General features: G+C 42.0%; 1 protein-coding gene, 1 long non-coding RNA gene and 1 pseudogene across 2 annotated transcripts; 2 read left to right on the top strand and 1 right to left on the bottom strand.

The window, feature by feature from the left end:
- Positions 1-1,751: 1,751 nt before the first annotated feature.
- On the top strand, positions 1,752-23,948 carry LOC137004584 (uncharacterized). Its single transcript, XR_010892146.1, has 3 exons — positions 1,752-1,879; positions 2,139-2,230; positions 23,465-23,948. It is a non-coding gene; the product is annotated as an uncharacterized lncRNA (long non-coding RNA).
- Positions 23,949-25,346: 1,398 nt separating this feature from the next.
- On the bottom strand, positions 25,347-25,736 carry LOC137004274 (variable charge X-linked protein 3B-like). Its single transcript, XM_067364455.1, has one exon. It carries the CDS (start codon positions 25,734-25,736, stop codon positions 25,347-25,349), a length of 390 nt encoding a protein of 129 aa, XP_067220556.1.
- Positions 25,737-26,260: 524 nt separating this feature from the next.
- Positions 26,261-26,377, top strand: LOC137005594 (5S ribosomal RNA; annotated as a pseudogene).
- The last annotated feature ends 475 nt before the right edge of the window (positions 26,378-26,852 follow it).

Here is a 26,852-nt window from a genome sequence, read left to right as displayed (position 1 = left end):
ACGATATAACGAATTAGCCTACAACAACCCGCCAATCAAGCTTGAATTCTGATTGGACAGGATTCCCCTGAACCTTATTGGCTAACCTGAACCATACCTAATTTAAATGTCATCCTAAATTATATAATTTATTTTATAGTTAGTTTTCATTAAAAAAATAATAAAGAATACTGTTTATAGTCAAAAATAAAAACCCGCCTGTTGCATCAAAAACCAGCCCAAATTTTAAAGACCCGCCCAATGCATTTTTTTCCGGTCGGACGTGACCCGCCCAATCTGGCAACACTGGGCACGTCTACGCCAGAAAACAGCAAGTTGAGCTGCGCCGACCCGACACAATCTCGCCTCATGTTCACGCGAGAGTGACAAAATGCTTTACGGTAATTCAGAAACAATGTATATATTATGACTTTATAAGACAATTTCGTAAATTACCCACCTCGGTCGAGATTTCTTGTACTGTATTTGCAAAACTACTGCGCTGGTGAGCGTTGTAGTCGTTGTAGTCCAGAGCTGCGCTTGGAGAATTTACGACAGTGTGATTCACTGAAGGAACCTGTAGGGGGAGCTTCGCAAATCTTACTGAGGTCCGCTTTAAACTGTGTCAGAAAAAAAGAAAAATCTTAATTATGTCAGATAATAATTAAGCAAAACATGGTCAGGTCAAAGTGTCTGAATAATTTTTGTTTTTTATAAATTTTACTAGTAGTCCACTGTATGAATAATTTTTGGGTATAATATGTCACAGATGTGGCTATCATCACTTATATAAATGAACTATAGTGTCCTGCACCCACTAGTAAAAATATATTTAAAAAAGTCTGAATAATTTTTGTTCTGTATGCAGTAAAAAAAATATATATATATTTTATCAAGTAAAAGAAACCGAACATTAAACCTTTTCCATAAGCAAATTGTACACAAAATGTCATAAGCCTAGGACATTTCAGCACTTCATGAACATACAGCAAAGACTGTTCAGGGTTTAATGCATTTTTGGGAAACATGTAAAAAAAGTCACAACTTTGAAGTATTTAAAGCTCAAATCTGTCATTATCTATACTGCAGACTTTAGCTTCAACCCTAACTAAACACACTAGAGCAAGATAATCAAGGTCTTCAGGATTGCTAGTGACTGAGTTAGGTGTTACGGTACGCTGTAGTTGTAGAGACAAGACGTAAACGGATATCCAAAGTTAAAAGTATTTAATGTAGAAACGTAGGCGATAACACACAGGAGTATTCAAACCACAACCTAACATAGCATAAACAACATCAAGATCCGACAGGGAGTGAAGGGAGTGAGTCCATTATATGGGGAGTGCTGATGAGGGAGTCCAGGTGACGATGATCTGTGATGATGGGGAGATGACGAGGGAAGTGAGTGCAGGTGTGGAGAACAGGAGGATCATGGGAATTGGAGTTCTGGAGACAAGGGATCTGTGACATTAGGTTAATTAAAGCTAAAGTCTACATGACACTGGCCCTCCATTACTGAGAGTTTATGTCCATCATCAACATATGATGTGTTTCTGAGGCTACAGTCTTGAAACACTGTGAGTAAAATGAATGAGGTCTACATGAGAAAGTTTATTCCATAACCGTTTGACCTCTTCTCTTCTTTAATTAAAACCGTATATAATGGCATCATTCACTGAGTCACTGTGCTGTCTTTGGATCGTGTTGCGTAACGTCACAAGAAACCTCACTGTCATCTCCTCACAAATAAAAAGTCAAAGTACAAGTTCAGAGTTCATTTTAGCCATTTTAAGAAAAGACAATACAAAACGTCGAAGGGATTAATAGAAACATTTATAAGTTTAGGTTGGAATTCACGTGTTTAATCATTTACACTTGACGAAAAAGGATTTTGATCAAGGTGAGTGTCGAGACACTTTACAATTTACTTCCATATTAATATTTTCTATGAAGGATTTTTTTGCATCTTATAATTAATGTGGTTTCTTGAGTATTTAAACAGAAATATCTGCCTGACTCTTCAAAAGTCTAAACAGCATGTGTTAAAATACGACTAACATGTCTCTTTAATTCAGGTGAACAGAGTCACGAGACAGCTGCATTCACCTAAAAGTGTTTCATTACTTTAGTTTTTGTTTGTCATTTTAATCCCGAGTCAGTGTTGGAGATCAGACTGGCTGCTCTTCAGCTCCAGCTCCATCATGGATGTCAAACAAACATTCAGAAATGAAAAAAATTCTCCAAGATGCAGGTATATAAACACTTTATTACATACACTTTCCAGTGTTTCAAAATGTTATTTTACCTCTTTAATTTTATTAAGAAGTAAAACATTCTCAATATGAAGAAAGATCCAGTGATTTAAATGGAGAAACTCAATCTGTTCTGTATTTTTAACTCAGTGTCTGTGAAGGGTGATGGCTCTATGGATCAACAACTAAAGCTTAGTGGACCTGGGTACACAAATTTCAGACTGCATTCTTGTCAATGGACAGTCATCAGCTTTAATAAATATTAGTTCAGTTAGCGAATAAACCTCAATCATAAACGTTTACTTTTAACTTTGGTAACGGTAGAATTTGTTGATATGGTGGCTGCATGCTATCTTGCGTTTGTACAGTTCTGGGTCGAGCTGCATAAACTCAACCTCTATGCTAAGACTGTGTCTTAAGAACTAATCTTACCAACTATCAAATTAAACCAATCTACATTTTTTAAGCAACCAATTTAAAAAAAAATTATGACCAGTCTTAAAAAAGAGAGACTGGCCACTGTGGTCAAAATTAACTGAACTGTAAGTGCAGAATTTAAAATATCTTCAGAAATAAATGCAAATGAGTTAATTTTGTACCAGATTATTTATTTTAAAAACTTATCAATGTGTAAATAAAATGTTTAATCGACTAATATTTCCAGTACCAACTATCAGTACCATTTAGCATACTAGGGCCAGTCGCACAAACTGCTTAGACTAGTCTTACATGTTAGTCATCTAAATGTTTGCTCAAGACTGGTCATAACTTTTATAAATCAGTTACATAAAAAGGTAAATTTGTCACATCTGATCTGTGTTAGTGTTTTGCTTGATCTTTTTGGTTTTGCACTGTTCCTAGTTCAGTTTCCTGTGTTTCCTTTGTCCTAGTTCATCTGTTGCTATGGTTTTTGTGTCCCCCCTCATGTGTTTTCCCAATTATATGGTAGAATTATACATTTTTAAACCATTATTTGTGCCTTTCACAAATAAGGTATTCGGCTTTGGGCATATCTCTAGTTTTGACAGGGTTCCCCACAGCTTTTCTGTGTCCCCTAGTGGTTTAGTTTCGGCTCCACCCTGGCTCCTCGCTCCCTCAACTCCACATGGGACCGTCGTCCTATCAGCTCCACAGGGCTTCCTCATCCCTCCGGCTCTGCCTTGGTCAGTTATCGCTCTGAGCTCACCACATTTCCACGCCTTTGTCCGGGCCTCCCTCCCTCTATCGGCTCCATCATGGGCCTTCAGCATGTTAGCACTATTTGGGGTCAATCACTGGCTCCTCCCACCATCATCTCCTCCTGACTTCTCCCTCGTCCTGGGTTGTCCTGTCCGCCAGTCCTACATCCTCCTTCTACGCCCCTCCTGCCCTCCTCTGTTGGACTTTGTTTCAAGAACACTTTTTTTGAAGGCAGGGTAATGTCACGTCTGATGTGTACTAGTGTTTAGCTTGAGTTGGACTTTGAGTTGGTTTTGCACTGTTCTTAGTTTAGTTTCCTGTGTTTCCTTTGTCCTAGTTCATCTGTTGTTATGGTTTTTGATTTGTTGTCATGTGTTCCACCTGTGTCTTGTTAATTATCTTGTTTATCCCCGTGTGTCCTGGAGTGTTTATAGCCCTGTGTTTGGTTCAGTCTTTGTCTGATCTTGTCATTGTGTTAGTGGTTGTTCTGTTTCTCGAGATTTGTTTCCTTATAGCCTAAGATGTACGTTCCTGAGTTTATCTTGATTTAAAAAGAAAACTGCTCGCAAATAGTCCAGCTCTTTTGTTTCTGCTTTTTTGCTCCTGCTTCATGACAAGATTACTTTTGTTTGTTTAACTAAACCTCCATGTCCATTTCAAAACATCCGGCTCCCATACATATATGAATAGGTGCGACACACCCATATTCTACACCTTTCATATTCTTTTTTTTTTTTACAAGTGCAATATAGAAATAAACACTAACAACATGTAACATGTGCCCCGATCTATTATCAACATGGAGCACTGTGTAAGCAATCACAGTGTGACATAGTCTTTGAAGCTTGAATTAGGCCTGGACACCTTTCCTGATCGAGTGACACCCAGTGGAACTGGATCCTCTTGCCTGGAACTGTCTTTGTTTTGTGGTGATGGCATGTCACCCATCTTTTGAAGTGTCATGTAGCACCGCAGAGAGACATGGGCACAGACATGGTAGTGGTAGGACAGTATGATTCATAGAAGGTGGCGTTGGTTCCTTATATAGGTCTTACCATTAGACTGGACAATATAACTGTTTGGTTGAAGGGCCTTTTCAGAAACCTTGGCCAGTTTGTCAAACCCACAGTTCATCGCCATCCTTACCGTCTGCCCAGGCTGCAGAGGCAAAAGGCATCTGTTAGATTTGTCATGGCTTATCTTTCCCTTTTGTCTAAGAGTGAACAAAGCCACCTGGACATTAGTCTTAACTCTCAAAGTGAGTTGGGATTGGAACCATGGGGAACAGAGACCTGGTGTGTCGGGACAATAGATGTTGCACTGGTTGAGCAAGGCTGCGTAAATGTCAGAACCATCACATGCACACTTTTCTAGGAGATGGTTTGCAGACCTGACACCATGCTCTGCCAGACCATTGGATCTAGGGTAATTGGGACTCCTTGTGACATGCTGAAATTCCCACTGGTGAGCAAATTAGAGGTCTTCACAGGTCCACTTGGATCTGAAAACCTGAGGTCCGACCTGATACTCAAGCAGGTTCAGGTCCAAAACTTCAACAAGTGCCTTGGACACAGGTCGGGTTCAGTATTAGTGGCATCGGGTCTCGGGTATAATTTAAAATAAACGTCCTTTTTCTGAATGGACCCGAACCTTAATCATAGGCAAAAAACATAACGCCAAAAGTGATAGGAACAAACATTTGTAACCTTGCACACAGAAATCTATCTTATAGCTATGAGATCCATCAGGAAAAGCCACTCGCTTCATTACACTTCATGCAGGGCTTTTCTTTTTTGTGTGCAGAAGCCCTTTGCTGGGGATGAGGTCAAATAGCTGCAGACAACATTAGCAAAACCATGATTTATTAGGCTATCAATTTAATTTTTATCAAGCTATCATGTTTATTTTTCAGATCTCAGAAATAACGTGCATTCGTTGGGCAGGCAATAATATAAAGTATTGCTAAATAAATAAATGAAAGTAGCCTAATAGAGCAGCCAGTGGCCAAATTATTCAGCAGGACACCGGGATTTTTCCGGACCGACTGCGGGGCTACAGGCTGTGCACACATCAATACTGTTTACGTTAGTCTCCAGTCGAGTTCAAAAATAGGCTAAATGCCTAACCATGTGGTTTCATGTGCCCGTCGTTTAGTGAACTGAATGCCAGGAAGACCTTGATGAAGATTTGTTAAGTAGTGTTTCTGGAGAGAGTGAGGAATTACATACCTCTGCTCACGCAGAATCAAGCCATCATCCACTTTCAATTCATCCGTCATAGCATAAAACGGGTGGATGTCTCGTCATGATGCGGTCTAAAGTACCATGAAGATTAGGCAAATGTATGCAAATGTACGCAAAACTGTGTGCGATGTATAAGCTTAATAAAGCCTGAACCTCATCGTAGGTCCATTGGTCGTATTTTTTAAACTCCTTCGTTGATTTGAATAGTAAACAACTCTTACTGCACGCACTGCAACAGACTTGAAAAAAAACGGTGGTTGAAATAAAACTATGCGTGGAGTCAACCAGTCAAAATGCTGCATAGACTGAACCATTCAGTGCCCAAGTCCCACCCCAGAAAGTTTTTGAACTTTGAAAAAATACTACCTCACGAGCAGAGACTTTGCAGCCGAAACACACTGAGTACCAGTTCCTGGGAAAAGTTCCTGCAGTGGAAATGCAGGTATAGTCCTCAATGGCTTCGGGACTGTTTATAGTGGGGAGATGTACACATGAAAGTGCATCCACAACAAACAGTTCACAGTCTCTTTTATAGATCACATTCAGATGATAGTGCTGAAGCTTGAGCATCATTCACTGGATGCACATTGAGCACCAATGCTGTGTGCAGAGGCTTTCTCAGGATGGTTAGGAGGGGCTGATGATCCGTCTCCACAGTCACCGGGCGGCCATAGATATAATCATGGAATTTTACACAAGACTAATCCCAAGAGCTCTCAATCTGTGCATAGCACGCTTCAGTGTCAGTGAGAGATCTTGATGCACATGCAACAGGCCTGCCATCCTGAAGACAGACTGCTCCGAGAGCATGCCTGGAAGCATCAACAGACAATGTCACTGGCTTGTGCACATCAAAATAGGACAGGTGGACTTGTGTCCACAGCATTGGTCATGCCAAGAAACCTCTGCAACCTCTGTTTGTCTTCTGGGGTAGGCATCTGGCTGATGGCCATGTTTTTTTTCTGGGTCAGGCTTGACACCTTTCTTAACATCTCAATCCACTATGTGTAATAGCAATTTTCCCTCTTAAAGAACTATGTCTGAATTGCCCAGTGTCTGAATTGTTTGATCACAAAGATTTACTCTGACTGATCGATTTGGGCATTGAGGTCAACGCACTGCAATGTGGATGAAGACATAACATTGCATTTAGCTCCAGTGTCTATTTTCAGCTTTTTCTACATGTTACAGGTTGTTGAGAGAGTGGCGACTATTTCACCGTTGTTTGCATGCAGGTCCACACTTTCACAATGACAATAATCTTTTTCTCTCTGTAGTTTTTTTTCACCAGTTCCACTAGATGGTGACTATATTTTGGAACCTATATTTTGAGGCTTGGAACTACAACACTTGGCATGGTGATTCTATTTGTTGCAAAAGTTGTTGTGTTTGTTAAAAGCTGGGCATTTGTTGTGCTCAATAGTGTGCTCACCCCAACAATTGTTACATCACCTTTTGTTCTGCTGCACTGCAAACACTTCAGCCTCTCTCTCTTGAGCTCCTTAGTACCCCTTTCAGACACTCAAACAGCATACATATTCTGATTGCTGATTCTAATATAAAGTATTCCCTTAAGAAGTATTTCCCTTAATAGTTGAGCATGAGCTGCATCATCGAGTATGCCTGATGAAATCATTACTGAGATGCGACAGCTGTGTCTGATTTGTGAACAAGCTGATTCTTTTTAATTCACCGGTAAAATTGTTTCTTAAATCACACTGAACTATTCCCACCATGGTCTCATTTAGATCCGCTTCTTACCTGTCCTTCTTTTCCACTTCTTTCCTGCCATGATTACACTCCTTAGTTGAATTTGACAGTAAACATCAACAATAAACATTAATTTCATTTATTTTGATGCGGTTTCTGCTTGCAAATCTTCATTTGGCATTGGTGGAGGGGGAAAAAAAGAAACTTATGGTGAACATCTTTTTATGTAAAAATAACGACTTAAAGGGGGGTATCACACACAGTTTCTGCCTGTCATGTTAATCTTGAGTACCTATAGAGTAGTAGTGTATCCAAAAAGTCTTTAGTTTAATCATATTTATTAAAGATAAATACGCTGTACTGAGTATTTCCGAAAACACCCTGGAGGCGTGTCATTGTGAGCGAAGATAGAGTGCCGAGCTGTCACGTGTACGTGCATCTTTTGTGTAGAGATCGTCCACAAGCTATCATTGGTCAGCTAAACAACTGTATTTAAACACACAATAGACCATCGCATTATCCATGAATAACTTTTGAATCACTATAATGAATATTGCATGTGGCGACCAGGGTGGGCGAGAGCCGTGAGGGAACGGCGCGAGGCCGGTGGCGCGAGTGTTAATGAGCTTCACCTGGGAGGCGCACCGGCCTTGAGTCTCTCACGGAGGAGATCCGGGAGCATAAAAGGAGGAGCGACGACAGTGAAGGACGAGAGAGGACCAGGTCTGGACTTTATTTTATGTTTTATTATGTTTGTGTGGCCGGCAGACGTCCGCGAGGGTCTGCCGGCATTACTTTTGTTTTGTTCTATTTTTATTTTATTAAAGATTATTGTTTGAACGTTCGCCGGTTCCCGCCTCCTTTTTCCCGTATATACGAACTACATTACATTGCGTATAATGAATAATGAATTTATGAATTCACTACGTTCGTATTGTTTACATTATATGCACTTAGGCGCCTTTGCCAACAAAACAGACATTTGAAGCAGTTTTACTCACCAACTGATGTTTCGAACGGATCATTACCGCTGTGACCACTCCGTCTTTCAGTTTCAAACGATCTGTAAATCCAGTGTGGAACTGGGCCTTGTTTATGAAACCATAAGCGCCGATCCCAAAGGGGTTGAACAGCCACAGAAAAACACGAGAAATTCTCCATTAATTTTAACCAATAAAAACACGATTGTAACTATCAGTTTCTATGGTTATTTTAATAACAAATATCAAGAGCGCATCAATGTATTGCGTGAGAACAAAACTCTCAGCTCCTCTTAACACTGGGTTCTTTGGGAAACAAGGTTATCATTCCCTCACAACCAAAAACACAATTCTTTGGTGACATTGTTGATTTCATGAAGTCCTATGACCTGTGTAGTGCTGTCGACGACTTCCGTAAATCCAACTGCACGTTTTAGGCGTGCTATTGCTCTCTTGCTCTGGTCGGCGTGTGTGCGAGCCCTTCCAGGAGAAGTGCCTGTACAAGGAAATTCCGCCCTCATTTACGTCACTCAGACTGATACTCGAAAAAGAAAATGTAAAAGCTGTGACGATTTAGAAGAGAATTTTTGGAACATAAATGCTCCGTCATACGTCCAACTCATGTTTTGAAACTTTGGCAATGTTTAGCTTGAGAATCCAACTCTTTAACAGAAATAAGTCAGAATACATGAAATAGCATTATACCCCCCTTTAATATCTCAAATAAGCTATGTCGAAATAAGTTTTCCTTTTTTCCCCCCACCATGCGATTCAGGGCTTCCGTAGTACGGTCATAAAGATGTGTAAAATTTAAAACATACAAAAGGATTATATGAAATAGTAAGAATATAAAAGCAATATAAGTATTACTTTTTTTTTTTTTTTTTTTTTTTTTTACTTTTTACTTTTCCAAAATAGTCAGAACAGGTGTGTACCCTCCTTGAAATGTAAAAATATATATATTTTGTTTCATATAATCCCTGGGAAAATAATCAAGAACTGAGTAGAGCTGTTTAGATGAATTGATGTTGAAGAGTTATACATTTAAAGTTGAAAACAATAAAACTGAAGTTCTGTTATCTTACCAGTGAAGTCTTCCACAGTGTGGAAGTATGGAAAAGGTGACTTGTGAATGTGTCTTTGAGCAAGCACATTGTTAATAAGTTCAATCACAACAGTGTAAAAGTTGTTGGTAGAATGAAGGTAATGAGAACAATTTTATCAATCTCAATTTCTCTTCATGATGTTTAAGGTCAGACCTGCCACCACCTGTCCCTAAGAAGCCTTCAAGTTTTGATTTCAGGTCAGTTACATTAAGGCATTTTGTTTGTTGTAGATGCAAAAATGGGTCCTCACAAGAGTCTCTGTTTGTTGGGATTTATCTGTCTTCTGTGACATGAGACAGCTAGAAGTTGGTCAGTTTAGCCAGTTTGTCGGCTTCCTGACCTGAGACCCAGTTAGTTAAGCACCAATGCTAAGGGTACGTTTACACGACAGTGCTGTTAAAAAGATCCCTGTTCACACAGATATGCGAAAACAACTAAAAATGCTGTATTATGCATGCCAGGCCAGTAGTTGGCGATGTCACTTTGAAAAGAAAGATGTGCCTGCGCACATACGCAATGTTTTACACAGCACGGCAAACACGCATTCTTATAGACTAAATACATAATATGCATGTCACCATTTTTACAGATCCGCATAAAAATCTTCAGTTTTTAGCTGAAAACAGTGTCATGTAGACAACCCCTCATGTGCCATATTACTAGAGAGATGAGCAGCACCATCCCAGGAGTGATGAATACCATTTCTTTTTAACGGGTCAGGTCTGCCCCAAAAACTTGTCCACTTATCCATAAAACCTGTTATTCTGAGGACAACACTTAGACCCCAAATATTTTGAGTGGGAGGATGGAGAATATAAAATTGTAAAATAAATAAACATTCAAAATATCAACTTATGTTTAAAAATGTAATACTACAGTGCTCTTTGTAGCTGAATGCTTCATATTTTACAATTGTTCACTTTTCCTGATCTTCCGTTTTTTTCTGAGTGGAGGACAGTGGTTTCCAGGATAAACAGCACCCTTATGTATCCACAACTGGGGTGCATCATGAACCCATCAAAATACCTCTTTTCTAAAATAATAATAATCATGTTTAACCAGTGGCACTAATCAACAAATTGTTAATGTCTTTAATCATTAATCAGTTAATGGTCTACGTTTCTTAAAGTTAATTTTGCCCCTATTACAGTTCAGTCCAGCAGAGGAAACCATCTGATTCAGAACTTCGTTGTGTGTCTCTGAAGAGTAACAACTCTATGGGTCAACCATTAACATTTAGCGAAGAGACATGTCCTGGTAACAGGTACAACATATAATCATTTTTAACCAGTGGCACTAATCAACAAATTGTTGATGTCTTTTAATCATTAATCAGTTAATGGTCTACGTTACCTAAAGTTAATTTTGCCTTGGTTACAGTTCAGTCCAGCAGAGAAAATCATCTGATTCAGAACTTCGTTGTGTGTCTCTGAAGAGTAACAACTCTATGGGTCAACCATTAACATTTAGTGAAGACACATGTCCTGGTAACAGGTATAACATTTCTATAAATGATATGATAATTACAACATTTTTACACTAAAACATCAGATTCATCTGAACTCAGCTCTGTCTCTGAAGAGTGACTGGTCTATGGATCAACCACTAAACCTTGTGGACCTGGGTAAACAAGAGTACAAACTTAAAGGATTAGTTAACTTCAGAATGAACATTTTCTGGTAATTTACGCACCCCCGTTTCATCCAAGATGTTTATGTATTTCTTTCTTCAGTCAACAAGAAATTATGGTTTTTGAGGAAAACATTCTAGGATTTTTCTCCATATAGTGGACTTCACTGGGGTTCAACGGGTTGAAGGGCCAAATGTCAGTTTCAGTGCAGCTTCAAAGAGCTCTACATGATCCCAGATGAGGAATAAGAGTCTTATCTAGAGAAACCCTTTGTCATTTCCAAAAAAAAAAATAAAAAAATTACATACTTTTGAACCACAAATGCTCGTCTTGCTCTGCTCTGTGATGTTCCACGCATTACGTAATCATGTTGGAAAGGTCACGCGTGACATAAGTGGAAGTACTGATCCAGTGTTTACAAAGCGAATGTACAAAGACTAAGTCAAACAGCCTTTACAAAAAAAAGTAAAACAACAATGTTGGACTATTTTGAAGTTGGAGGAGAAAATCGAAAAATCAAAAACTGACATTTGGACCTTCAACCTGTCAGAACACAACTTTCCTGTGTTGGTCCTCAAGGAACTTTTCGAGAATTTGTGGAGCAAGCATTGCCAGTTCTACAGCGTTTTGTATCTACTGTCTGTTTACCTTGTGTATGACCATTTGCCTGCTTTCTCTGATTACTGATTATTGGATTTCCATTTTTGACTTGGCTGCCTGTTTGAATTGCTTTTGTGTTTGACCATCTTGCCTGCCTTTTCGACACCTGCCTTTGGATTACCCCTTGAACTGTTTGCCTGTTGGACTGTTTTTGTGGTTTTGACCCTTTGCCTGGCTTCACGCTCCTTTTCGACTGTTCCTAATAAACTTCAGCACATGGATTCCAACACAGCTTCCGCCTCCTCATTACAGAATACTTCGGCTACAATGAATCCAGCAGAAGTTTCTGAGCTTCAAGCAGCTTTTGCTTATCAAAGTGAAGTGCTTAAAGGATACCAGGAACAGCTCGACAAACTCCAGTCTGCCAACGAATACCTGACCCACTACATTTGAACGCTTCCTCCACCCACATCAAAATGGTAAGCTTTGCTATGCCTGATAAGTTTGACTGTTCTGTTGAACAGTGCAGAGGGTTTATTCACCAGGTGGAGATTTTTTTTTTGATAACCAGAAGGACAAGTTTAATTCTGATGAGAAAAAAATTTGCTTTTCTGATGACACTACTCTCTGGGAAAACGATCGATTGGGCCGCAGCGGTTTGGGAGACTGATTTCATGTTTAGAACTTCCTATGATTACTTTATTCATCAGCTACGAGATGTGTTTGAATATCCCGCTGGAGGCAGGGCTATATCAGCACAACTACTTCGAATGTCTCAGGGAAACCGTACCGCTGCAGAGTATGCCATTGAATTCTGAACGCTCGTGGCTCATAGTAGGTGGAACGATGCTTCATTGAAGGCTGTGTTTCAACAAAGTCTCAATGCTGATCTACAAACTTAACTGGCCTGTATGGGTGAGAATTCTTCATTTTCTGAGTATGTGACATTTGCAGTCAGAATTGATAACTTAATGAGAAATGCTCCCAAGAGGAAATCGGCTCGATGGTCCCAGTCAAGCACTCCTACCACACATCAGCTTCACCATGTTCCTCAGCTCACTTCACTACTTGAATCAAGGCCAAGTCAGGAACCTATGCAACTGGGGTTCTCCAGGCTCTCTGAGGAGGGTAGAATTCGATGGCGACAGCTCAACCTCTGCTATTACTGCGGTGAAGCAGGCCACCACAGCATGGAATGCCCTCACAAGGCCCAGAAAACCAACAAGAATACTACCTGGGTAAATATTGAACAGTTTTCTCTCCTCCATATCAAGTCAATTACCTTTCCTGTTCGGCTGACTACTGAAAATATTTGTATTGTTTCAAAAGTGCTGATCGACTCTGGAGCAGCCCTGAACCTTATTCATAAAGACCTCATCACTAAATTCAACATTCCGACTCAACCGTGCACATCACCTATCAAGATCAGCGCTGTTAACGATGCACCCATAGGAGATGGAATCACCCAACAAACACAACCCCTTACACTTCATATTGGATTGTTCCATCAAGAGGCCATATCTCTCTATGTCATTGACTCACCCAGACATGAAATCATCCTTGGCTTTCCCTGGTTATCTATCCATGATCCAGTTATCTCCTGGCATTATGGTGAGCTGACTCATTGGTCTGAATTTTGCCTAGCCCATTGCATGCACTCCACTGTAACCCAACCATGTCTCACTACAAGCATTGAAAGCCCAGACACCAAGCATACCACAAAGATTCCAGCCTGTTATAATGACCTGACCGAAGTGTTTAGTAAAGCTAAAGCCACAAAACTTCCACCTCATCGACCATGGGACTGCGCCATTGACCTGTTGCCCAATGCCATGCCCCCTTATGTTACGGCCTGTGCCTTGTGTGTGTTGTGTGACGTCATGACTCTGTTTCTTCCTGAGAGTTCTGATTGTAGGTCCGACTTTGTGCACCTGCTTCTAGTTGCGTGTGCTTATATGGAGGACGCTGAGAAGACTGGAGCGAGGAGACACACCAGCAAACAAGCTTTTCTTTCTGTTTTGTTGTTTTGTTTGTCTTAGTTAAGTTAGGTATTTATTTCTTTATTATTTTCCATTTGGGTTAATTGTTGGTTATATTTGGGCATTGATTTGTTTTTGTTTTTTTGGTATGATAGGTTACGTGTTCCCGATTTTCCTTGTTGCTCGTTGAATAAATATTTAACGATGTATTGGGTTTCGTGTGTCCTTCTTTATGTTATGTTTCCCCTTTTCTCCCTTTAAAGTAGGGGTTCGTAACATAAATTGGGGGCTCGTCCGGGATTTTTCTTTTTTCTCTTTTGTTGAGCAAATTATTATAGTGGTGCAAAACAAACTCCGGATAGGTAGAGTAAACCATGAGGACCGTGTCTAGCGCCGGCCCTTACTACGGTTTACTGATTTATTGTTTTTCTTTGTTAGTTTAGTTTGTTATTTTTGGAGGTAATCCGGGGGGGAGGTTTCTCTCAATCGGTACCCTCTGAAGACTAGTTAGGTCTTATTTAGTTTTTGGCTAGGTAGGTTTAGGTCTGGAGTTGTTTGCGCTATTATATTTGTTTGTTTGGTGCTCAACTATGGCGACATTTGATTTAAATGCGTTTATAAAACAACCAAGTCTTGTAGAATTAGAAACGTGTAGAAAGGATGATTTGTTTCTTATTGCCCAACATTTTGATATACCCGTTTCTAAAACATTACTTAAAAAAGACTTAAAAGCTTGTTTGGTGGCTGGTTTAGTTGGTAAAGGGGTGTTACCTCCAGAGGTTAATGTCCCGGAGAAATCAACGGAATCGTTGGCAGCTGTTGCGGATGAACAATCTCCATCGAGTTCATCTGTTATCGAGCCAGTTACTCCGTTTGTTGCTCGGGGAGAGGTAGGACCTTCATATTCTTTACCAAAGTTTGAGCCGTTATCTCTGTCGACGGGAACCTCATCTGCTCCGCGTGGGGACGCGCGTTTGAAAGTGCGGTTAGCACGTTTACAATTAGAGACGCAAGATAAGGCTCAAGCACGAAGGGATGAGCTGCAGCATCAGCTTGAACGTTATCGTATTGACGCGGAGATGAAAGTTAAAATACGACAGCTTGAATTGCAGGTCAGTAAAGACTCGAGAGAAAAAAAAATATCTGCTGCGCTGAAAGATGATGCAGTCTCTGAGGCAGCTGTGGGTTTGAATCCTACGACTGTTTCAAATGATTCCGTTCGAAGTGATTCAGTTAACGTGTTAACGGATTCCTTAACTGTTCCTTTGTCTCCTCAGATTAATGTGGCGAAGAATATCGTGATAATTCCACCGTTTCGTGAGAAAGAGGTTGAGGCTTATTTTCAGGCATTTGAGCGAATAGCTACTGCGTTAAGATGGCCAAATGAGGTCTGGTCGTTAATGTTACAATGTAAATTGACCGGGAAGGCACAAGAAGTGTGTCCCGCTTTTCCTTTGGAAGAGAGTGTTCAATATGAAATGGTGAAAAATGCGATTCTTCGTGCATATGAGTTAGTGCCCGAACACTACAGACAATGGTTTTGTACGATGAAAAAATCCAATACACAGACATATGTCGAATTTGCCCGTGAGAAGGGTATACTTTTTGACAGGTGGGTGAAGGCTTGTAAAGTGACTGACTACAATTCTTTGCGTGAATTGTTGCTCATTGAAGAGTTTAAGAATTGTGTTTCGGAGCGAACTGCGGTTTATTTAAATGAGCAAAAGGTTAGTACTGTACAACAAGCAGCCGTTTTAGCAGACGAGTATGCTGTGTTGCATAAACCCGTGTTTGTCAAGTGTTCGGTTGATGCTGGACATGCCTCACAAAAGGAAAATGAGGTTAGTTCTTATGATGATCAAATAAAACCTAGTCCGTCTGGCCCAAAATTTCGAAAAGAATGCGGCTATTGTCATAAAATGGGACATGTGATCGCCGAGTGTAGAATTTTAAAACGAAAACAAGAGCGTCCGGATTCTTCGGTGAATCAACCTCGGGGTTCAGTATTGGTGAAAGTTTTGTCACCGCAGCCTGTGACTTCTGAAGTTCCTGATGCATGCTTTCAGCCTTTCGTGTTTGACGGTCTTGTGTCTTTGACTGGTCGTGATGAGGATCAGAGGGCTGTAAAAATTTTACGTGACACTGGGGGATCGCAATCTTTTATATTGTCTAATTCTCTACCTTTTGGTCTGCATGTGGCAGTCTGCGTGTGGCACTAGTACTATTGTACAGGGAATAGAAATGGGTTTTGTACCTGTTCCCCTTTATCTTGTTTGGGTATCGTCTGATTTGGTCTTTGGATGTTTTAACGTTGCGGTCCGTTCTTCTCTCCCTGTACCGGGCGTCGATTTTATTATGGGCAATGACATTGCTGGAGGTAAGGTAATGCCAGTTATGCACGTTACTAATACTCCACTTACTGATCCACAACCTGATGGGTTGGCTGAGAATTTTCCGAACGTAATTGCTGTTAGTGCAGTTACGACACGTGCGCAGGCAAAACATTTAGATCAAGAAAATGAAATAAATCTAGGTGACTCTGTTTTTAAAGAGATTCTAGAGAAGGAAGTATTTGCTGAGTCTTCAGAGGCTCCTAGATTTGTTTCGAAATCTATCTGTCCAGGTTCTGATGTTTTTTTGCCTATTTCCTGTAGTGCTCTTACAGAGGCTCAGAAGAGTGACCCAACACTTGAAAAATGCCGTCTTAGTGCTGATAGTGACATGTTACCGTTACGTAACCATCAGTTCTATTGGAGTAACACTGTGTTAATGCCTCGCTGGAGTGCTCACTCCTTGTGTGAGGATGTTCAGAATGAATGGAATGTGGTCCATCAAATTGTGGTACCTTTTCAGTTTCAACAGCATATTTTAAATCTGGCTCATGATCACCCTTGGTCTGGACACCTTGGTGTGACCAAAACATATAATCGGGTGCTGCAACATTTCTTTTGGCCCGGTTTAAAAGCTGATGTGTCCCGACATTGTAAAAATTGCCATACTTGTCAAATTGTGGGGAAGCCTAATCAAATTGTGCCACCTGCTCCCCTTCGTCCTATTCCGGCTCTAGGTGAGCCAGTTGAACGAGTTCTTGTCGATTGCGTTGGTCCGCTTCCACGAACAAAATCTGGTTCACAGTTTATTTGAACTATTATGTGCACGGCCACACGGAAGCAGTACCGCTGCGGAAAATAACTGCTAGAGCTGTCATTAAAGCTTTGACAATCTTTTTTACCACGTTCGGATTGCCTAAAACGGTTCAAACTGACCAAGGTTCGAATTTTTTATCTAGAGTTTTTCGAGGTGCTCTGAGAGCTCTAGGAGTGTCCCATGTTGTGTCCAGCGCCTATCATCCTGAATCGCAGGGTGCTCTAGAACGCTGGCATCAAACTCTGAAATCTGCTCTGCGAAAGTATTGCATGGAGACTGATAATGAATGGGATGAGGGCGTTCCTTTAGTTTTATTTGCTCTTCGTGAAGCGCGACAGGAATCACTTGGTTTTAGCCCGTCCGAATTGGTTTTTGGACACAACGTACGTGGTCCTTTAAAGGTTTTAAAAGATGAATTCTTCACCACTAATCCGTCTGAGAAAAGCAACGTGCTTGATTTTATTTCTCGTACCCGTGAGCGTTTACAAAATGCTTGTGCTGTTGCAAAAGAAGCGCTCTCTCGGTCACAAAACAAAATGAAGGGTTGCTTTGACAAGCGAGCTGTTGTACGCAATTTTAAGGCGGGTGAGAAAGTTTTAGTGTTGTTTCCTGCGCCTGGTTCTGCTTTGGCTGCACGGTTTGCAGGACCATACGTGATTAAAAGTAAACTGAGTGATACGGATTATATAATCCATACCCCAGAACGCAGACGAAAGACGCGGTTATGTCATGTGAATATGTTGAAGCCTTACCTGTGTCGTGCTGGTAAAACTGAGGCGAGTAACCTTTCCGAGTGTAAATTCCAGGCAGAGCGAGTGTCCATGTTGTCTCACACTCTCGCTAGTGAAGATGTAGATGACGGTTTGTCCATGTCTACAGAATTGTTGAATGGTGGTTGTTTGAAAAATTCTGAAATTCTGAAAGTATTGCCATCTCAACTGTCTTATTTATCTAATGATCAGCGACAAGATGTGACTGATTTGGTGAAAAGTTTTCCTAACCTGTTTAATGATGTACCCTCAGGTACTCCTGTCATCCAGCATGACATTGTGGTGGACGACGCCCGTCCAATTAAACAGCATGCATATCGCTGTCTAGTAAGTAAGAGGGAGGTCATGAGGCGTGAAGTGGAGTATCTGGTTCAAAATGGTTTTGCCAAAAAGAGTAACAGTCCTTGGAGTTCACCGTGTGTTTTAGTGCCTAAGGCAGACGGGTCGCTCCGTTTTTGTACAGATTTTCAAAAGGTGAATTCTGTTACAGTGCCAGATGCTTTTCCTTTACCACGTATAGAGGACTGTATTGATAATCTTGGCACTGCTCAGTACATTACAAAATTAGATCTTTTAAAAGGATACTGGCAGGTGCCTTTGACTGATCGTGCCTCTGAAATTTCCGCCTTCGTGACTCCCGATTCTTTTCTCCAATATACGCGGATGGCATTCGGGCTCCGAAAAGAGCCCGCTACTTTCCAGCGGTTGATGTCTATGGTGCTGGGTGACCTCCCAAACTGTAATGTTTATCTAGATGACGTGGTTATCTATTCTCATACCTGGGCTGATCACATTTCTTCGCTGTATGATGTGTTTAGTAGATTGGCTACCGCTTCCTTAACGTTAAATCTAGCGAAGTGCGAGTATGCAAAAGCTTCTGTTACGTACCTCGGGAAAAAGGTTGGAAATGACGAAGTACGTCCTGTTGAGGCAAAAGTAAATGCAATTATTGCGTATCCCGTGCCTACTACACGTCGTGAGTTAAGGCGATTCTTAGGGATGACCGGTTATTACAGATGTTTCTGTAAAAACTATTCGACTGTCGTCGCTCCATTAACACAACTGTGTAGTCCAAAAGTTGCTTTTAACTGGACTGATGAATGTCAAAATGCATTTTTATGTGCCAAGTCTCTTCTTTGTAGTGCCCCTGTTTTGTCTGCTCCTGAGATGGATCGCCCGTTTAAACTTGAGGTCGACGCCAGTGCTACTGGAGTTGGAGCCGTTTTACTTCAGGATGGTGCTGACGGCATTTCCCATCCAGTGTCTTACTTTTCTGCTAAATTCAATCGTCATCAAATGAATTACTCTACTATAGAAAAGGAGACACTGGCTATGTTGCTTGCTTTGCAGCATTTCTATGTGTATGTCGGTTGTACCACCATTCCTGTTACGGTCTATACGGACCATAACCCGTTGGTTTTTTTGAATAAAATGTATAATCATAACCAACGGTTGATGCGCTGGGCTCTAATGGCTCAACATTATAATGTGGAGATCCGCCACAAGAGGGGATCTGATAATATCGTTGCAGATGCTCTTTCACGGGGATAAGTAAGTTAATGTAACTTCATTTTCGTTTGTTTTTGTTTTTCTCACTCTTGTTTGCTTGTTGATGCTTCACCCAGAACCTGTCTCTTTTTGTATTCGACTAGGTTCTTCTTTTAGGTGGGGGAGTGTTACGGCCTGTGCCTTGTGTGTGTTGTGTGACGTCATGACTCTGTTTCTTCCTGAGAGTTCTGATTGTAGGTCCGCCTTTGTGCACCTGCTTCTAGTTGCGTGTGCTTATATGGAGGACGCTGAGAAGACTGGAGCGAGGAGACACACCAGCAAACAAGCTTTTCTTTCTGTTTTTATTTTCTGTCTTTCTTTATATCAGTTGTTTTGTTTGTCTTAGTTAAGTTAGGTATTTATTTCTTTATTATTTTCCATTTGGGTTAATTGTTGGTTATATTTGGGCATTGATTTGTTTTTGTTTTTTTGGTATGATAGGTTACGTGTTCCCGATTTTCCTTGTTGCTCGTTGAATAAATATTTAACGATGTATTGGGTTTCGCGTGTCCTTCTTTATGTTACGTTTCCCCTTTTCTCCCTTTAAAGTAGGGGTTCGTAACACTTAAAAGTAAAGTGTATCCTCTATCACGTAGTGAAACCCAGTCTATGGAGGAGTATATAGAAGAGGCCATGGACAATGGGTTTATCCACCCCTCGACATCTCCAGCTGCTGCAGGGTTTTTCTTTGTAGAAAAGAAGGATGGAGGCTTACGCCCATGTATTGACTACAGAGGACTGAATAATGTCACAGTCAAGTTCCGTTACCCCCTTCCACTGGTTCCTGCAGCCCTAGAACAGCTATGTGAAGCCAAGATCTATACAAAACTTGATCTCAGAAGTGCTTACATCTTGATCAGAATTTGTGAAGGAGATGAATGGAAAACTGCCTTCCTCACCACTAAGAGGCACTATGAGTATCTGGTCATGCCCTATGGACTGGCTAATGCACCTGTAGTCTTTCAGTCCATCATCAATGAAATTTTTCGTGATCTCTTGAACCAGTATGTAGTTTGCCTACATAGATGACATTCTAAAATATATTCCAAGTCTGAAGCCGACCACATTAGTCATGGCAAGACAGTGCTCACCCATCTTCTGGAGAACCAGCTGTATGTCAAGGCTGAAAAGTGCGAGTTCCATGTGAAACAAACAACCTTCTTGGGATATAAAATCAGCCATCAAGGTGTTAAGATGGATGAATCCAAGGTTCAAGCAGTCACTGAATGGCCCCAACCTACTACGATAAAGGAATTACAGAGGTTCCTAGGCTTCGCAAACTTCTACAGACGCTTCATTAGAAACTACAGTCAGATTGCTTCCCCATTGACATCACTTTTAAAAGGAAAACCTGCTAAATTCAAATGGCCTGAAGAAGCCACAAAAGCTTTCACCAAACTCAAGGATAGTTTTACTATGGCTCCTATCCTTAAGCATCCTGATCCCAATCTCCCCATTGTGGTTGAAGTAGATGCCTCAGATTGCTGGATTGGCGCCGTGCTCTCACAACGTCACGGTCAACCAGGTAAACTCTACCTCTGCGAATTTTTTTCAAGAAAACTGACTTCAGCCGAATGCAATTATGATGTGGGAAACAAAGAACTGTTATCAATGAAGGCAGCCATTGTAGATTGGAGACATTGGCTTGAGGGGGCTATTCATCCTTTTCAAGTCATCACAGATCATAAAAACCTGGAGTACATTAAAAGTGCTAAATGTCTGGATCCACGTCAAGCTCATTGGTCCCTTTTCTTCACTCGCTTCCAGTTTACAGTCACCTACAGACCAGGCAGCAAGAACAGTAAGGTTGATGCCCTGTCCAGATGCCATGATCCCCCCCACTGACAGTATCCAGTCAACTGGGACCTAATGGAAGAGATCCAACAGGCCCATCAACAAGAACCACTACCTGCCAACAGGGTACAACAAGCTCTTCGTCTATGAGTCATGCAGTGGTTCCACACATCACTAAGCTCAGGTCACCCTGGAATTTCCCGTACCCTCCGCCTGTTACAAAACTCCTTCTGGTGGCCATAAATGACTAAAGACGTTGCAACCTATGTTAAATCTTGCCATGTCTGTGCACAATCCATGACCCCCAAGGATTTGCCCTCGGGCCTCCTCCAACCACTGCCAACTTCACAACGTCCCTGGTCACACTTGACCATAGACTTTGTCACTGACCTGCCCCTCTCAAATGGTTTCACGGCTATACTGGTAATCATTGATCGCTTCTCTAAGTCCTGCCGTTTGGTTCCCTTAAAAGGTCTTCCTACAGCCATGGAGACAGTACAAGCCCTATTTCATCATGTCTTTTGGGTCTATGGCCTACCAGACGACATTATCACTGACAGAGGAACCCAATTCACATCTGCCTTCTGCAGGCACCTGGATATCAATATAAGCCTCACATCTGTGGGTCACCACCCACAGTCAAATGGACAAGTAGAACGCCTAAATCCAGAGATCGGCAGGTACCTTAGAAGCTATTGCAGTCATGAACAACACCGCTGGACAGAATTCCTCCCTTGGGCTGAGTATGCCCAAAATTCCTTGACTCATTCTTCCACTGGCATGACTCCCTTCCAATACGTCTTGGGATACCAACCCCCCCTTGTTCCCGTGGTCTGGCGAACCCTTGTCAGTCCCCGCTGTGGACGACTGGATCAGGCGTAGTGAGAGGGTGTGGGATAGTGCCCATGTCCGTCTACAGAGAGCCGTCAGATCACAGGAGTTCCAGGCCAAAAGACAGCGAGTCTGGCTCTCTACGAGGGACCTTAACTGCAGCTACCGAGCAGGAAGCTCAGTCCCAGGTATGTTGGCCCATTCAAGATTCTCAGACAGATGGAATGTCACGTACCAACTTGAGCTTTCTGCTAATTATCGTATCTCTCCGTCCTTCCACGTCTCACTCCTTGAACCCGTCCACCCGGATGCTGACCCCAATGCCGAGAACCAAGAGCCACCACCACCACTGGATGTAGATGGTTCAACAGCTTACAAGGTGAACGAGTTGCTGGATTCAAGACATAGAGGGGGTCAGCTCCAATACTTGGTGGACTGGGAAGGTTATGGACCTGAGGAGAGGTCATGGGTAGCTGCCCACGACATCCTGGACTTGTCTCTCATTGAGGACTTTCATCGAGCCAGACCCGATCGACCAGCACCACGACCATGGGGACATCCACGTAGAGCACAAGGAGGTGCTCCTAGAGGGAGGGGTTCTGTAATACCACACCAGCAGAGGGAGCCCTCGTCTGAATTCTGACTGTGTGCCACTCCCTCTGCTCATTCTACAGTCACTTCCTGTTTGGCAGCCATTTTAAGCATGGCATGACCAAATAGGTCTTGCGAAGTATTGCCAGTTCTACTGCCTTACCGAGCGTTTTGTATCTACTGTCTGTTTACCTTGCCTGCTTTCTCTGATTACTGATTATTGGATTTCCATTTTTGACTTGGCTGCCTGTTTGGATTGCCTTTGTGTTTGACCATCTTGCCTGCCTTTTTGACACCTGCCTTTGGATTACCCCTTGAACTGTTTGCCTGTTGGACTGTTTTTGTGGTTTTGACCCTTTGCCTGGCTTCACGCTCCTTTTGGACTGTTCCTAATAAACTTCAGCACATGGATTTCAACATGGCTTCTGCCTCCTCATTACAGACGGCCCCACTGTGGTCTCATTTAGATCCACTTCTTTCCTGCTGTGATTACACTACCTTAGTTGAATTTGACATTAAACATTAATTTAATTTATTTTGATGCAATGGCTGCTTGCAAATCTTCCTTTTGCAATTTTCATTTTCTTAATTGGCTCATGAAATAATTTAACCAATTAAACCAGTGATTTCTAAGTAGTCAAAAAATACAAATACAAAAGGTTTATATGAAATAGTAAGTATATAAAAGCAATATATATATATATATATATAATATATATATATATATATATATATATATGTATTTTTTTTTTTTTACTTTTCCAAAATAGAACAGGTGTGTTCCCTCCAGGTGTGTACCCTCCTCGAAATATTAAAATGAGTGCTTTCATCTAATTGGATATTGTAAAATTATTTTGTTGTTGTTGTTGTTGTTGTTGCATCATCCCTAGGAAAATATTCAAGAACTGAGTAGGGCTGTTTAGATGAATTAATGCTGAAGAGTTATACATTTAAAGTTGAAAACAATAAAACTGAAGTTCTGTTGTCTTACCAGTGAAGTCTTCCACAGTGTGGAACTATGGAAAAGGTGTGAATGTGTCTTTTGTTACGCCCGACGTATGTAATATTCTGCGATTAGTGTTTGTTTTTCTTTTTTTCTTTCTTTCCTTCTCATCTCTGCTCCAGGTTCCGGCTTCTAATTGTCTGGGAAAGTGGATTGGCTCCTCGCTGGTGATCGCATCCTTTAAAAGCGCGCTTCTGCGCAATGCAAAGGAGGCGCGGCTCTGTGTGTGTGTTCTGCGGGAGAACGCGTTGTTGTCAGCGTTCCTCCGGCCTGTTGTAAAATTGTCTTTAATACTCCACTTTGTGTACGATATTGACCCACTGTTTTCCCACCATATCTTTCTTGGTTATTTTCTTATGTTGTTGGTATTAAAAGGTAATCTGTAAATGTCACCACTCAGTAGGAGTTTGTTTTAGTTGGTTCAGATGTGTCGGTATTAAAAGGTAATCTGTAAACGTCACCATCCAGTAGAAGCTTATTTATTTGCTTAACATGTGTCGGTATTAAAAGGTAATCTGTAAATAGTTATGCCACATTTTGTAGGGAGTGGGCACCAATTCTTGTTTAGAGTTTTCTCCTGGTTTTGAGCAGATAAGGAGACAGGGAAGTCTGATGTATTTTTGTTAATTTTTTCTTTGTTAGGTTAAGGTAGATCGTTAAAAATAGTTAGTTTCTGTTTTGTTTGTTGTTTTGGTTTATGCCCATTCCTGGACCTATTACTGGATGGACGATTAAGCTTCTACAATAAATGATGTTTAAGGTCAGACCTGCCACCACCTGTCCCTAAGAAGCCTTCAAGTTTTGATTTCAGGTCAGTTACATTAAGGCATTTTGTTTGTTGTAGATGCAAAAATGGGTCATCACACTTTACATTATTAAGAACTGACACAATTTATGAATTTGATAATATGTTCTGTGTCATGAGACATCCACTACTTTATCTAATGTGGTATTTTAATTTTACAGCTGTTTACAGCCAGGTTTCTGTCAAACACAGCACATAGGTTATGATCTGTGATCATATACAAAAAGTGCTTTTGTGGATAGGCAGCCAATATTCAGCACCCCAAGCTTTATTATTTGTTCATCTGTATTATATCTGTTTTTCATTTCTTGGACATCAATAAAATGTATTATTATTGTTAATTTTATTATTTTATATTTACTAGTTTGGGGAATAGACACAGTCTCTATATTATATTATCTAGGTTTGTTGGGATTTATCTGACTTCTGTGACATGAGACAGCTAGAAGTTGGTCAGTTCAGACAGTCTGTCTGCTTCCTGACCTGAGCCCCAGTTTGTAACATTGTGAGTCATGGCGACAAGGGGTAGGTCCAAACGCAGGCTTTATTAGAATGACTCTTGTCTGTATGACTACGCTCAAACACCAGCAAACAGAAACATAAGGGCAAGGCAGAAGAGTAATCCAAGTCACAGGCAATGGTCAAGACAGGCAGCAAATGATCATCAAACAAGAGATAAACAGTCCAGGGTCAAAAAACAAGGCAAGGCTAGTAACTGGGAAAATGAAACACGGAGACAAGGTCGGATAAAGGCTAAACAATACTCAGCCCTGTGTGTGTATCTGGGTGCAGCTTATAAAAGGTCCACTGATGGGGAACAGGTGCGAGTGTGTGATTGGTTCCTAGTGAGGGATTATAGGAAATGTAGTCCAGAGTGAGGTATGACTGTGTGTGCAATGAAATGGTGAACCGGCGACCTCTGGTGGGGAGTAGCAGGAACCAGCAGGTGGCGGATATGTACCCCTCTGGGTTTGGGACAGAGACAGGTGTCCCCTCTGGGCTCGGGGCGGAGACTGGAGCTGACTTGACGACTGAAGCGGAGTCTGTAAACACTGGCGAAGCGTCCATCTTGTCCGTAGACACTGGTGGGGGGGGGGGGGGGGTGCCATCTTGTCTGTAGACACTGGCGAAGGTGCCATCTTGTCCAAAGACACTGGTGGAGGTGGCATCTTGTCCATAAACACTGGCGGAGGTGCCATCTAGTCCGTAGACACTGGCGTAGCAGCCATCTTGTCTGTAGACACTGGTGGAAAGACCATCTTGTCCGTAGACACTGGCGAAGAGGCCATCTTGTCCGTAGACACTGGCGGAGAGGCAATCTTGTCCGTAGACACTGGTGGAAAGACCATCTTGTCCGTAGACACTGCCGGAGGAGCCATCTTGTTCGTAGACACTGGCGGAGTGGCCATTTTGTCCGTAGACACTGGCGGAGAGACCATCTTGTCCATAGACACTGGTGGAGCAGCCATCCTGTCCGTAGACACTGGAGGAGAGACCATCTTGTCCATAGACACTGGTGGAGCGGCCATCCTGTACGTAGACACTGGCGGAGTGGCATTATTGTCCGTAGACACTGGATTGATGGTCATGACAGGATGAAACTCTGAGCGATCAGCGGAGACGTGACGTGGCTCTGGAAGATCAGCGGAGATGTGACGTGGCTCTGGAAGATCAGCGGAGACGTGACGTGACTTTGGAGCAGATTCATGGGCTGGAGCGGAATCACAGACTGGAGTGGGCTCATGGGCTGGAACCGATGTGTACCCCACATACACCAGATGGCTGTGGCCATAATGGCCAGTGCTGCAATCTCTGGGGGCTCAGGAATGGTAGCCATCTCGTCGAAAGGCTCAGGAGAATCAACTGTGACTTGACTCAGCAAGATCAACTGTGACTTGACTTGGTTCAGGAATGGCAGCCAACTTAGCTGAGGGCTCAAGCATGGCAGCCATCTTAGCTGAGAGCTCAAGCGTGGCAGCCATCTTAGCGGAGAGCTCAAGCGTGGCAGCCATCTTAGCGGAGGGCTCAAGCGTGGCAGACATCTTAGCGGAGGGCTCAAGCGTGGCAGACATCTTAGTGGAGGGCTCAAGCGTGGCAATTATAATTAATCATAGCCAGCAGCCATATCACCCTGTAGCCCAAGACTGGTTGCCCACTGAAGCTAAGCAGGGCTGAGCCTGGTTAGTACCTGGATGGGAGACCTCCTGGGAAAACTAGGTTGCTGCTGGAAGAGGTGTTAGTGAGGCCAGCAGGGGGTGCTCACCCTGTGGTCTGTGTGGGTCCTAACACCCCAGTATAGTGATGGGGACACTATACTGACAAAAAGCACCGTCCTTCGGATGAGACGTTAAACCGAGGTCCTGACTCTCTGTGGTTATTAAAAATCCCAGGATGTCCTTCGAAAAGAGTAGGGGTGTAACCCCGACATCCTGGCCAAACTTGCCCATTGGCCTCTGTCCATCATGGCCTCCTAATCATCCCTATACACTGATTGGCTTCCTCACTCTGTCTCCTCTCTACCAATAAGCTGGTGTGTGGTGGGCGTAGTATGGCTGCCGTCGCATCATCCAGGTGGATGCTGCACATTGGTGGTGGTTGAGGAGATTCCCCCTTCAATATGTAAAGCGCTTTGAGTGCCCAGAAAAGCGCTATATAAATGTAAGGATTATTATTATTATTATTATAATTACAGGGCAGGAAGAGGC

Source organism: Chanodichthys erythropterus, chromosome 17 (assembly GCF_024489055.1).
Source record: "Chanodichthys erythropterus isolate Z2021 chromosome 17, ASM2448905v1, whole genome shotgun sequence".
In the NCBI taxonomy this organism is placed as follows: Eukaryota; Metazoa; Chordata; class Actinopteri; order Cypriniformes; family Xenocyprididae; genus Chanodichthys; species Chanodichthys erythropterus.
Note: the sequence above shows the minus strand (reverse complement) of the source record. Positions and strands in the feature narration are given on the sequence as shown.

Excerpts from the sequence above, each read along its gene's own strand:
- LOC137004274 (XM_067364455.1), bottom strand. The coding sequence starts at position 25,736 with ATGACCATCAATCCAGTGTCTACGGACAATAATGCCACTCCGCCAGTG.